General features: G+C 38.7%; 3 protein-coding genes across 5 annotated transcripts in view; 1 reads left to right on the top strand and 2 right to left on the bottom strand.

Annotated features, from left to right (window-relative positions):
- LOC146481049 (uncharacterized) overlaps positions 1–4,152 on the bottom strand; it is a 418,045-nt gene extending 413,893 nt beyond the window's left edge. Inside the window, exons 1-3 of one of the 3 annotated variants that reach the window (XM_085108733.1) lie at positions 4,004–4,152; positions 2,324–2,369; positions 178–282 (exon numbers count right to left, since the gene is read on the bottom strand). The gene's annotated coding sequence lies outside the window, so the exon portion shown is untranslated. The remainder of the gene's footprint in view (positions 1–177; positions 283–2,323; positions 2,370–4,003) is intronic. The other 2 variants (XM_085108734.1, XM_085108736.1) reach the window with 2 other exon arrangements.
- The window catches only part of LOC146481044 (uncharacterized), a 185,587-nt gene that overhangs the window by 75,688 nt on the left and 97,398 nt on the right, over positions 1–12,501 (bottom strand). The gene's annotated exons all lie outside the window — the stretch shown is intronic.
- Positions 5,665–8,438, top strand: LOC146481048 (uncharacterized). Its single transcript, XM_085108764.1, has 3 exons — positions 5,665–5,826; positions 5,864–7,108; positions 7,821–8,438. Exons 1-3 carry the CDS (start codon positions 5,707–5,709, stop codon positions 8,256–8,258), a joined length of 1,803 nt encoding a protein of 600 aa, XP_084964890.1. The 5' UTR covers positions 5,665–5,706; the 3' UTR covers positions 8,259–8,438.

Below are 12,501 nucleotides of genomic sequence, written 5' to 3'. Positions count from 1 at the left end.
TCCCTCCCTATTTTGCTCAAAGTTAAGGTGTGGCTCATCTATCAGAATATAAAGAAAAAAATTCCATTAACTTCTCACATTAAATCACTCCAATATAAAGACCGTTTTATGAATATATAAATAAGTACTGACAGAGACTACAATTACAATAAGAGAATAACTAATTACAGTACTCACAATGTTTACGAGTTTGGTGGTTCCTAAAATAGCTGTTTCAGTAACGTTCCAACTACTCTGGTATCAGCCATATTAATCTTCTGATGTCCTTTTCTTTTTCTTATCCTAAAAAGTAAAATGAAAAATAAAATAAATCCATTTGTTTGAGTGTCAGTTTACGTATTATTTCAACCTGTGCTTCCTAATTTGGAACACTGTAAATGAAAAATAATACCATCAAATTGATCTAAAGGATTTTTAATAACACTATAACTTTGCGTAAGTTAGAGTCTGAGTCTCAGAGTCTGAGTCTGAGAGTCTGAGTTATAAAGAATTTCTTGCCCTTGGCAATTGCATGGAATAAAATTATAATAAATTATAAAATAATTACACCTTCCCCATGACCACAACAGCACTTATTTTAAATTATTTTCACTGCTTAAGGGTTGGTGTTACCCTGTGGCATTCCAGATATGAATGATAATTATCCGTACTAATAAATTTAAATATGAGGCACTGACAATCCACTGAAGAACACGAGGGAGACTCCACCATAATAATAATAATAATAATAATAATAATAATAATAATAATAATAATAATAACAATATTAAACAATAATTTATTTCTATAGCACTTATTCCTAAAAAGTCCACAAGTGCTTTCAACTTAAAATTGCCTTGCCATGCGTATAGTAAGGTCTTACACACTATATACAATGTATTTATTTACATAAACAATTAAAATGTGAATAAATTTACCAAAATTACAATACATTGAAACAATTAAAGATTGTTTTCAGAATATCGATGGTACCTTTAACCATGCTCCTCCCCACTACCCTTCCCAATAACAGTCTAGCATCAACAAGATTGTTTCAAATAACAATTTTCAACATTACAGGCTTACAGTAAAAAGCTTGCATGCATGTATGATTCAATACAGAAAGAATGTGTACCTGTTGACGATGCAGGTCAGGGCTCTCATAAGAGACTGCCAACTAACTATTATGGTAAACAATAAAAAGCTGCTCAGAGTTCACAAATAACTAAAAGACAACATGCAATGAAAAGCTTCACTTTCTAGTTTACCACCAGCTACTTCCTTTGCGAAGCCAGCTTTCTCAAAGGTAAATGCCAGTCCTACTGGGCAGTGAGTTGTAAATAAAATTGGAAAAAATTGGCAACTGATGGAATGATATGTAATTAATTTGCAATAAAATAATATTGGGAAAAAGGCCATACAGAGCTGGCAGAGAAATTTGAAAAGGATTCAGAGTAGGAGACTACTTGCACTCAAAAAATTGCCAAGCAGAATGAGCCTTGTCCATTCTGCTTTTTTGGTGCATCCTTTTACATACTCCAAGCCTTTCACAGGCTAATGTAAACCAGGACCCAATGGTACTGAAAGGGGGAAGTTTGTACCCCTCTGCTGTCCCACCCCTTTTTGCCTGAATGAAACAAGCTGGGAGAAACTGTTATATGATTAATGCATTCACTTCCATGTATCCTTTTGAGGCATTACTGATTTTTCTTTACTCTTAATAAAAATACCTATATCAAGGAAAAGATTGGCGGCACATGGTATAGTCTGGTCCATGATCATTTTTTCTGAAATAAAGTAGGTCTTTCAATGATAAGATTACAAAACAGCTAGCTTTAAAGAACAGAAACCATACTTCTACAACAAAAATCAACCATTTCATTCTACACTACACCATAGTTCACTATCTTACGTCCACTCAAATGCTATTTCACTTAAAACCTTTGTTACAAAATATACATGTAAAACATTCATTGGCAGTGAAGTCACTAATAAGAAAATAGCTCAGCACACTGAACGATAAACATTACAGCAAAGAAGTCTGATTGCCAGGTTGCAAATATTATCAAACATGAACATCAATGAAAAATTTTTGAGGGTTACCCCACTAAACCCCACACCCCAGCCCCACAACCCCCCCCCCCCCCCTTCCTTCCCAACGGATCATCCGATTTAGCCCAAAATTACATATTAAACTTTTTTTCCTTAGTAATGCCAAAGATTTGTTAAAGATCAATGAAAACACCCAAAAAGGTTATGGAAAAAACCAGAGAAATGTGCTGATGCTACATCCAAAAAGTGGTGATAAAAAAATGTTTCAGAGTTATTGTTTGGTATTACTTACAATATCGATAACAAAAATCAGTAATGCATCCCACTGGGTGTCCTGGCTACTCAAATAAAACGCAAAAAAACCAGGCTAAATCTATATTTTAATTTCACCAAAAAATATTAGTTTTTCTCTGAGAAGCAGTATTTAAAAGGAGCCCATTTCTTCTTGGAAGAGGTTATAGTATTGTTGTTAAAAGCTATCTGTTTATCAATGTCCACAGAGTTCATAACCAATTGCGTGTAAACTTCTAAAATAGGGAAGTGCTTCTTAGTCTGTAGGTGTATATATAGTGTCTAGCGATGAGAAGAAAATGGTGAAGGTATAGGTAAGATATGCTGTCAATGAGACAAGTGTTTCCAAGTTTACCATGCTTTGTATGATTCTAATGTGACTTTCACACCTAGATTCATCTCATAACAACTGAAAACCTTCTATGGGACAAGAGGGACAAGTCCCATATATACTTTTTTACAGCAGGAGACTGCCTGGAGTGAGGAGCTGCAGTGTATGTCATGCATGTTATTGTATGAACAGTTTACATAATCTTGAGTTAAGGTGGTAAAGGGGGTAAAATTGGTGATTTTTGGCCCTTTTTGTAGGGAATGAAACCCACTAACTATTTGGTCAATCACAATACAATTTTCAGAGCTACAGTGGAACCTCGATTTTATGATATGGCAAGGGGACAGTAAAATCATATCGTTAAATCAGGATATCATTGTAAACGAACTCCCGATTTATAAATAACTGTTGCCGGGAAACAGAACGTTGACGTTGTTAAATCAGGAATATTGTAAGATTGAGGATCATAAAATCGGGGTTCCACTGTACTACATAATTTCATCTAGTTTTTGTATACATGAAAAATTCAGCTTTGGAGGGCTGTCATTAAGAGGCGGGGGCCAGGGATTTTCCCCGGTTACTAAGAATGTGGCCCCCGGCTATTTTCATAGGAAAATAGAAGAAATACTTCCTGAACTTCATTTATTTTTAGTATTTTTCTCGATTAGTAAGTTTAGATAATGTTGTAATTGTTTTTTTTAAATTTGATTAATTTTAATTGTGTAGTTATTAGTAACTTAAGTATTTAAATAATTGTTCCTGAAAAGCCCCATTGGGGAGGTAACAATAAAGTATGTATGTAACAGTAATTAATTTCATGAGAGACAGGCTAAACTAAACAAATTATCAGGATGACCAAAGTAAACAGTTCAACCTTTCCCAGAATTATTAGCATCTATTGTGTGGAATTGTTACATTATTTCAGCACCAGCATACTTGAAAGCCCAAACATCAAATAATTATTTGAGACTAACTGACTCTTGAACTGACCGTCTCCAAGTCTACAGAACAGAGCAGCACACGCGAGATCTCGTCGACTTTTGCGATACTCTGAAGACTGGCATGGATTAACTCGTACTAAGAACGAAACCGGAAGTGTTCGTCTGCACTGATCTGCAGGCTTCCCAATAGCTCAAAACCTTCAAATCCACCGGACCATACTTCATTGATGGTCAAACTTGCGATTTGGTTTTTTATAGGTTGACTAAGTACGACTAACGAGGGAAACATAAGCTTAAGCTGATACAGTGTATAGTAAATTATGCAGTTGCGAGTTTTAGTGCTAATTTACATCCGGCATCCGGCATACGCTTATCGAGAGTGCTGCTGTGCACATGAAAGTTCCCTTACCTTATGAAAGGGAAAACGCCAGGCCAACATAACAACTGTTACGCAAACAATTCTTCAAGGAGTATCAGTCACTCGTGTTTGAAGAAATGCAGACAACTGCTTCCTGAAACGGTCCTGAAACGGTCCTTGCTCGTCACTCCCAGAAGCGAAACCCAGACTCGTACCCAGTCGCTATTTACGTGTTTTGTGGGGTGAGAAGATTGGATACGAGGATGGTTGAGGCGCGCGGGGTGTCATGGGAAGAAGCGAAGGAAAACAAGGAAAAAATAGCTGACTCGTCCCCAGTCGGCTCTCTCGTTAGAAGAACAACAAGAAAAAATATTTCATTCGCAATTGCATTGCCCATTCTTACTGCGCTTAATTTCTTCTTTATTTATTTTTTCTTTTCTTTTCTTTTCTCTTTCTTTTTTTCATTAGCCTACGTTTAGCGCGAGCTGGTTCAAAACATTAGAGAGATTTAGCATCACGTTTACGGTGGTACTATACAAAAAAATCGCATTTTTTCGTAAAAAAATCTGGCAAAGTTATTTTGTTCGTTTTGACCCGTTTACGCTTTTGTTTTTCTACCCCTGAAGTCTTTTTGTGAATGTTACTATAGCATATAGTGATAAAAAGCAGTTTTCGAAGAGCTGCTGATTCGTTGCTATGGTAACGCGTTTGTCTACGCGTCATTTTGGGCCTTAAAATGGCCATTTTCCGGGGGTAGAAGAGAGCGTTTGGCGCCGAAAATGATCTGCAGGGAGACTGGGGCCCGGGACAAAATATTTAAGTCTTACATGAGGTAGTACCCGTAAACACGCGGCCATTTTTTTTTTTCCAAATTCAAATTTATTTATTTGCCCCAAATCAACATCTTTTACAATATTCCATTCATCACTGAAGTAACAGCATTGAGCAGGAAGTCTCAGAAGCCTTTCTAGGCTTATCGAGGAGACCCCCCTTACTAACTGTTACTAATAACTCTGGCGATATATGAAATTATCTTAATCTACATTAAATTATAAATTCCTATAATAGGGTAAGGAACGAGCTACAACTAAGATATACTAATAACATCAAAGAGATCAAGAGAAAAAATCCTAATTAGCGAAGAGTAGAAAATACAAGAATTGTTTATATCTATATTTGATTTGTAAGGATAAAGTTTTTTAGTTTTCGTTTAAAAGTTGATTGACATCTGGTTTTTTTAAGATCACTTGGCAAGTTATTAAATATATCTACTCCCTTATAGCTTATACTGAATTTTCTTATATTTGTTTTGATTAAAGGCTCGTGTAATTTTTTGGTTGATCGTGTATTACAATTATGCACATCTTCATTAGTCCTGAAAATGTTCTTTAAAGAAGTAGGTAATTGATTATTTATGAATTGTCTTGTTAATATGGCAATGGTGTAATAATTAATTTGATATACATTCAGTATCTGCAACTCATGAAATAATGGTTTCGAGCTATGATTGTATGGTTTGAAAGTCATTATCCGTACAATTTTCTTTTGTAGTTTATATATCCTGTTTAGATGGATGGGTATGCATTAGCCCAAACAATATTTCCATAATAAATATAGGGATAGATTAAAGCATAATAAATTGATTTCAGCAAAGATTTAGTTATATAATGCCTTGCGTTACATGATATTCCTGTAAATCAAAAATAAATCCTAAAGCTGTGAATTTACCAGTGATCACAAGTTTAACGTCCAAAATGTCAAAATTTCTCTCTCAGAGACGTAAGAAGCGTAAATTCTATGGAAATCGGTTTACAAATAACCAAAGAGTTAACGTCGAAGAACTAGAAGTCGTGGAAAGCACTTTAAGTGGATCAGTAGTTGGTTTGTCACTCGATGGAAAGGAAATGAAAGGAAGCAAAGGAATCTTCGGCTTTGTACCGAAAGCTTCAATCAACTGCCCAAGAAGAGAAGCCTAAACCAAAGCTAGACGAAAGTCCAACAAAGGGAATCAGTCCAACTATTACAGGGTTTAGGTTCTGTGATATGGAGGTGCTATCGTCTGTTTTTTCGCAGCTACGATGTGGCGAATGTGGCGATTTCAGTCTTTTGTTTACAGAAGATAATTTGAAGCGGAAGGGATGTGCCTCGACTTTGCGTTTGCTCTGCGAGCAGTGTGGGTGGAAACACTCTTTTTGCACAACTAAGAAGCCAGGAAAGAGTTTTGAAATAAATCGGCGCCTTGTTTATGGCATGAGAACTCTTGGAAAGGGATATGCTGGTGCAAGGAAATTCTGCACAGTTATGAATATGCCTCCACCTCCTACTGAGAAAGCGTTTCTCTCCAACTCATGTGTAATTGGCCGTCATATCAAAGTTATCGCAAAGGAAACTATGAGGAAAGCAGGAGAAGAAGTTTTTTCTCTTAAGAAGCAAAGCAACTCGTCTGGAGCTGAGCCTGTCAACTGTGGTTTTTCATGCGATGGCACATGGCAAAAGAGAGGCTACTCGTCACGCAATGGTTGTGTCACGGTGATATCCATGGACACAGGAAAGGTCCTTGATGTGGAAGCCCTTAGCCAAAGATGTAAACAGTGTGAGCGCCATGAACACCTCAATAAAACCTCTCTCGAATATCAGACATGGAAAGCTGATCACACAAAATGCAAGGCAAATTTCCAGGGATCTGCACCTGCTATGGAACCAGAGGGAGCAGACAGCATATTCCGAAGATCTGTTGAGTTGCACAATCTCATGTACACTGAATTTTATGGGGTCGGGAACAGTAAGAGTTACAGCAGAGTAAAGGGTGTCTATCAAGATGCTGGGATTGAAGTAGAAAAGAAGGAATGCATTGGTCATGTGCAAAAGAGAGTTGGAACTACTCTCCGTAAATTAAAGCGTGACAATCCAGGCCTCAGAGGCAAAGGTAAACTAACTGACAGTCTAATTGATAAACTTCAAAATTATTATGGCATAGCCATAAGTTCTAATGTGGGGAATTTGCCTGGGATGAAGAAAGCCATACATGCTAGCCTCATGTATTGTGCATCAAGTGAGGCACGCCCTCTTCATGACCATTGCCCAACAGGGAGTACAAGCTGGTGCAGGTATCAGCAGGACAAGGCCAGTCGTACAACCCTGTACAAGCATGGATCTGTCCTTTCCTTAGCCTCCCACGCAGTCGTTTTTAGGGGACTCGTATTACCTCCTCCCCACAAACGCCTGCTTACCCAAGCGCCACATTCCTTTCCCATTGTTTTGCTCCCCAAGCACCCTAGCCAATCACCATCGATGCATTGTTTAATAACATCAAATCAAATTGCTGGTTACAATGGCCGCTTCCGTTTCCCGCGAGGTTTGTACAGTCTCTGTTACAGTCTTGAGAGAGATGAGGGAGTTAAGTTGGAATAACAACAACAAAGCGAGTTTCAACTGCAAAATCTTTAAAGTTTACCGACACATCGGGTAACATTTCGGTTTCCTCCACACCGACAAGGTCGACAAGATTGAAGGCAAAGCTTGATAAATATTAAAGCGACTTTGCGTAACCAGTCGGCAAATTGACGAAAATATCGCTATTTCCCGTCACGAATTCTTCGATTGCAGTTAGTTGATAGGCATTTAAACGAGAAATTTTGAACGTAGGGCACACGGTGCTGAAAGCTCACGTAAGCTCGGTCAAGTTCTGTCTCCGCCGTGATGTTTTTCACTCTTCCCGGGAGAGGCGTTCTGAGGTCAAGGTCAACCTTCCAGATTTTAGAAGGTTCAATGTGATTGGCTTAGCGGCGGAAAGGAATGTGGCGCTTGGGTAAGCAGGCGTTTGTGGGGAGGAGGTAATACGAGTCCCCTAAAAACGACTGCGTGGGAGGCTAGCCTTTCCTTAGCTGTGATCAAAGAGCTAAAGCCACAATATGTCAGGCTTAGTGAGGACAACTTGCTCAAGAAGTGCCTGCATGGCAAGACACAGAATCAAAACGAGTCCTTGAATGGGATGGTGAGGCAGAGAATTTCTAAGGAAGTCTATGTTGGAAGTGAGACATTACAATTAGGCCTGTATGATGCAATTGCCCATTTCAATATTGGCTCAATTACTGTCATTGAGCTTTTTCAAGCCCTAGGCATCCCTCCTGGCAAATATACTGAGGAGGGTTGCAGACTTCAAGATCAGCTCAGAATACATGTTGCGCAACATCAAAGCAAGCCAAGCACGAAGACGAGAAGAAAAGTCATCAGAGGCCTTAAGAAAAGAAAAGATGATAAGCCCAAGCAGAAAGAGGGTGTAAACTATGGCCCTGGACAGTTTTGAACAGTTGTTTTTTTTATGGCAACTGTATGACAATCTTAAAAATCAGTTTACAAACTTTAAATTATTATTTCTTAAAATTTTAAATTTCACGAGAACACCAAAATGGTGGCAAAGATAACTTTTCAGGGTTTTATTCAATTTCTTCCATTTTTGGAGCGAGAGATCTCTGTATGTTTTTCCACTCAAAATTCAATGTAAGAAGTGCCACTCCCAATACATTGGGGAGACAAAGCGCAAACTTAATGAACGTTTCGGGGAGCATCGCAGATCTATCCTGAATCACCATCAACTACTCAACCCTACTCCTGTCTCGCTACATTTCAACCAACCTGGCCACTCAATCAACGACGTCCAACTAATCCCGCTTGAACTTATACGCAGCAAACGTGACTCAGTTAGAAAGGCTCGTGAAGCTCATTTAATCGACAAAGCTAAAACATTGCACCCTCTTGGAATAAATAGACGTGACGAAACACGCCAATGACATGTCTCACACTTGTAACTTAGTCCTAAACTACCAATCATTGTCACGCATTTTATATTTTAAATCTTCTTTGTAACGATCCTTTTGTGTTTCTCACTTTTCTTTTTCGTTCAGCCCCCGAGGAAGGTTTGTATTGCAAACCGAAATATCGGACAAAAAAATTTGTTTTTTTTAAAAAACAAATAGATTTCAGTTATTCTAGCTTTTGCTGTTTGTTCTCTCAAGCTCGTCACCTCCGCCGTTGGGATCAGTCTGCCGTTAATATTTTGTATTTGAGATAATTTGCTGATCCAGGTCTACAAGTGATCCGGCACCACTCATTGGTTTGTCGCTGTGGAATTGCAGATTTTATTGTAACTTTATTGCCCAATATAGAAAGCAGAAACGTCAAAAAAGCAAAGCTAAAGAAACATTTTTAATTTTCCACGGGCAAGAGTGTTGAACTCTATGGGATGAACAGACGCGATGAAACTCTGTCTATATCTCTATTTTTATCATGGCGTATGCACACGTTTCTGCTTTCTATGTTTATCAACCAATCATATCTCATCATTTTATTAGTATCATTTTAAATATTGTAGCCGTTTATTTCCAATTTAACTTAGCTTTTTACAGCCCCCGAAAAAAGTTTGTTTTGTCTAACCGAAATATTGGACAATAAAATTACCCTTTTTAATTGTCCGATCAGCCTTGTATTTCGTTTCACAATAACAAAATGGTTTATTTCTTCCAAACGAGCAGCGTGACCTATCTTTTTTTATCTCACTATTTTAATTTATCTATTGACCTCTTAGCTTTTCAGCAAGTCACAGACATAATGCACAAGTCAATTCCAACGGTCCCATCCACGGGCCACCGGCCCCCGGTAATAAGAATTTTTTAAAAATAAACTAGCAAATGCCCTACGGCCGGACAAAAAGTTGTTCAAATGCCCCGGGGTAGTGGCTCAAAAATGTTTTGTTTTCTTCGTCTCTTGTCTTTCTTTCAGTAAAATCTAAGTTTATCCAGGCCAAATTTAGTCCTTGCTGGGTCTTGATTCCCATAGTATTGTAAAAATACTTCATTCTACAGCTCTAGTGTCCCATTTATGTCTTATCCAGACGTAAAGAAAAAACTTATTGAATTTGCGAAACGAATTGGTCATTAAAAGAAGAAACAATGCAGTAAAGTGAAAATGTGAGAAGGTCACAGAAATGCCCTGGGATATTTGGATGGAAGGCTAATGCCTGACCCCCGGGATGGAAAGTGTGGGAAATTCCCCGCTATTGCTCGGGGGATGGCCGATACAGCTGGGATCGACTGATGCATAATAATAATGACACTGAGAAATCGCACGCAAGAAACGTTTTGGGTCTATACTGCTTCATCTTGTGCTTCCTTGCCTAGAAATTTATCTTAATTTGCCGATTATGCTTCATAATTCTATGTATAACATTTTTTCTTAGTTCTGCTTTATCTATCTAACTTCTAGGTTACCACCAGACAAGCAATAATTGATTAAATTAACTCATTTTTAAAAGCAAATATAGCAAGCGATTATGGAGTAAATTGAGTGGATCGTAGCTCTTTCGCGGACACGGTGACCTATCTTTTTTTCATATACATCTTGAAATAATACATTAGTGAAAAATCACAGAAAGTTTGAGAAAATTTTACGTCAATTTTTATTTTGCAGGAATCACCTTAAAAATAAGATTATTACTTTGAGAGTGGACTGCAAGTAGTCTCTCTCTAACTCAAGCCTGAAGCGAGCACGATATTCGCGCGCGCGCGAATCGCGGCTTCGACACCCACTCGAATATCGTGTTCACTCAGCTCAGTCTTTTGCGTTCTTCCCTCCTGATTTTCGAGCAAAAGAGGTACTTTTTGCAGTCTACTTTAAGAGTTCAAAGCTGATAATTTTTTGTGAGCCTCTGAGTACTAAATAAGTTCATGACTATTCCGGTTTGGTGAATAGGTTTTCCTAATGTCACGCATTCAAACAGTAAACACAGACACAGCGCCGATGAGTCCCCACGTACTTCACTTTAGAAAACTCACAGAAAAGTACTACCTTTGAGCTGCCAAAGTAAATATCTTATCTTTAACTGACTAAATTTCTTATTGATTTGGCATTTGACTGCGTTTTATCCGAATTTTGGATGGAAGGATACCGACAAACTGCCCTACGCATGCATGCAGCCGCTTTACGATTTATTTTTCCCAGCCATTGCCATCTTGAGGAATTTACTGGTACATTTACTTACATCGTCAGTTATTGGAAAGGGTAGCACCACATTCGTGTTTTAATATTTGCGTAAAACTACCTTTGAGCCTGTCCATGACAATGTGTATGGAGGTTGAATGCTCCGGATGATCGACTTCTGGCTAACCGTTTATATTGTAATGGTCACACTACACATATACAGCTCCGCGGTATGGCCTGTACCTCACGCCTGTGCATAGCCATATCAACCGGGCTTCGGTGTTATCAGGCCTTGTCAGCATAAGTCAGACTCCTTGCAAGCGCCATCTACTGCCTAAGCGGATGCAAGGCAACCCTAAACGCCAACCCCACACTATCCACAGCCACACTGTTGGCTGAGACTTAGGCATTGTTTACAGCGTAAACACCACAGGGAAAGATGGAAATTAACTCCTACTCTTCGTGGGGTATATTGTCTCCAGAATTAAAGAAAGAAATACTCCTCGTTTGTTAAGTCAATGGGTTATCTTTGTCAGCCACGGACAATCATACAGCAAAATGAGGAGAAAATAAATACGAGCACCTGGGTCGAGAAAATATTTGTAGCTCCAAGGTCACATTTAAAGACAGTAATGCGTAGATTGCGAACTGTCTCTTTTTTTTCTTAGGGAACCATGCGAGCATTTAGGACGGAAATGGCTTCCTCCGTGAGGCAATTTTCGCGCGCGCTCTTGGTCCGCTCTTTTTATTTTCCCTAAAAATACAAGGGACTGTTCGTAGTCCAACTAATACGTGTTGTCTTTCAAGTCCTGGTCTCAGCCTGGGGCCAAACCACGCTGTTGAGTCCAAACAAGGAAAATGCCTGTCAATGACTGCCACTCCCCTAGTAATTTGGCTGTACGCATGCGTAAGACACGTGCGTAAGGTTTTTGGAACTGATTCACATCATTAGATATGGAACTAGCCTTCCCGTTTAGCTTTGGCCATCCTAAGAGACCCAGGGGCAATTAGTCGGGTGGAAGAGATTTTCGTGGGCGAAAGTGTACTGTAAGAACCGGAAAGCCCCTGGGCAATTACTATTATCGTACCAGTTCCAGAGGCATTTGAATTCCCCGATTTTGATTGGCCAGAAAAAGTTGTCTGGCAAATCACAATGCTGTTACTGACTCGTTTTGAGAAGGCAACCTAGTTCTCAGGGCTTTTTCCTTCTTTAGTCTCTCCAAGGTTTTTGTGTTTAGAGTTTATTTACTCTACTTTGTAAGCCTTTCGATTGTTTTAAAACAGCGTACGTTTGAGAAAAAAATACAGAAATGAATATTTCAATCTTCACGTAAAATGAAGCAGTTTTATTTTTAACCGATTGACCAGAGTCTCGGGTATTGCAAATGAGCCTCAAGTAATGAATAAATGGCAAAACCCCAGGGATGTGCCTGTGGGGTGTGGGTGAATGGTAAAAGTAAGAATTCAACCATGCATGATAGATGTTGACGATATGTCAGACCACACAAATTACATCTGAAAATACTTCCTTTCATGAGCCTCAACGCTAAGCTAGTTCCATGTGTCAACAGAGA

This window comes from Pavona decussata, unplaced genomic scaffold (genome assembly GCF_977016875.1).
Source record: "Pavona decussata unplaced genomic scaffold, jaPavDecu1.1 SCAFFOLD_51, whole genome shotgun sequence".
Taxonomy (NCBI): domain Eukaryota; kingdom Metazoa; phylum Cnidaria; class Anthozoa; order Scleractinia; family Agariciidae; genus Pavona; species Pavona decussata.
This window is presented reverse-complemented; position numbering and strand designations above follow the sequence as displayed.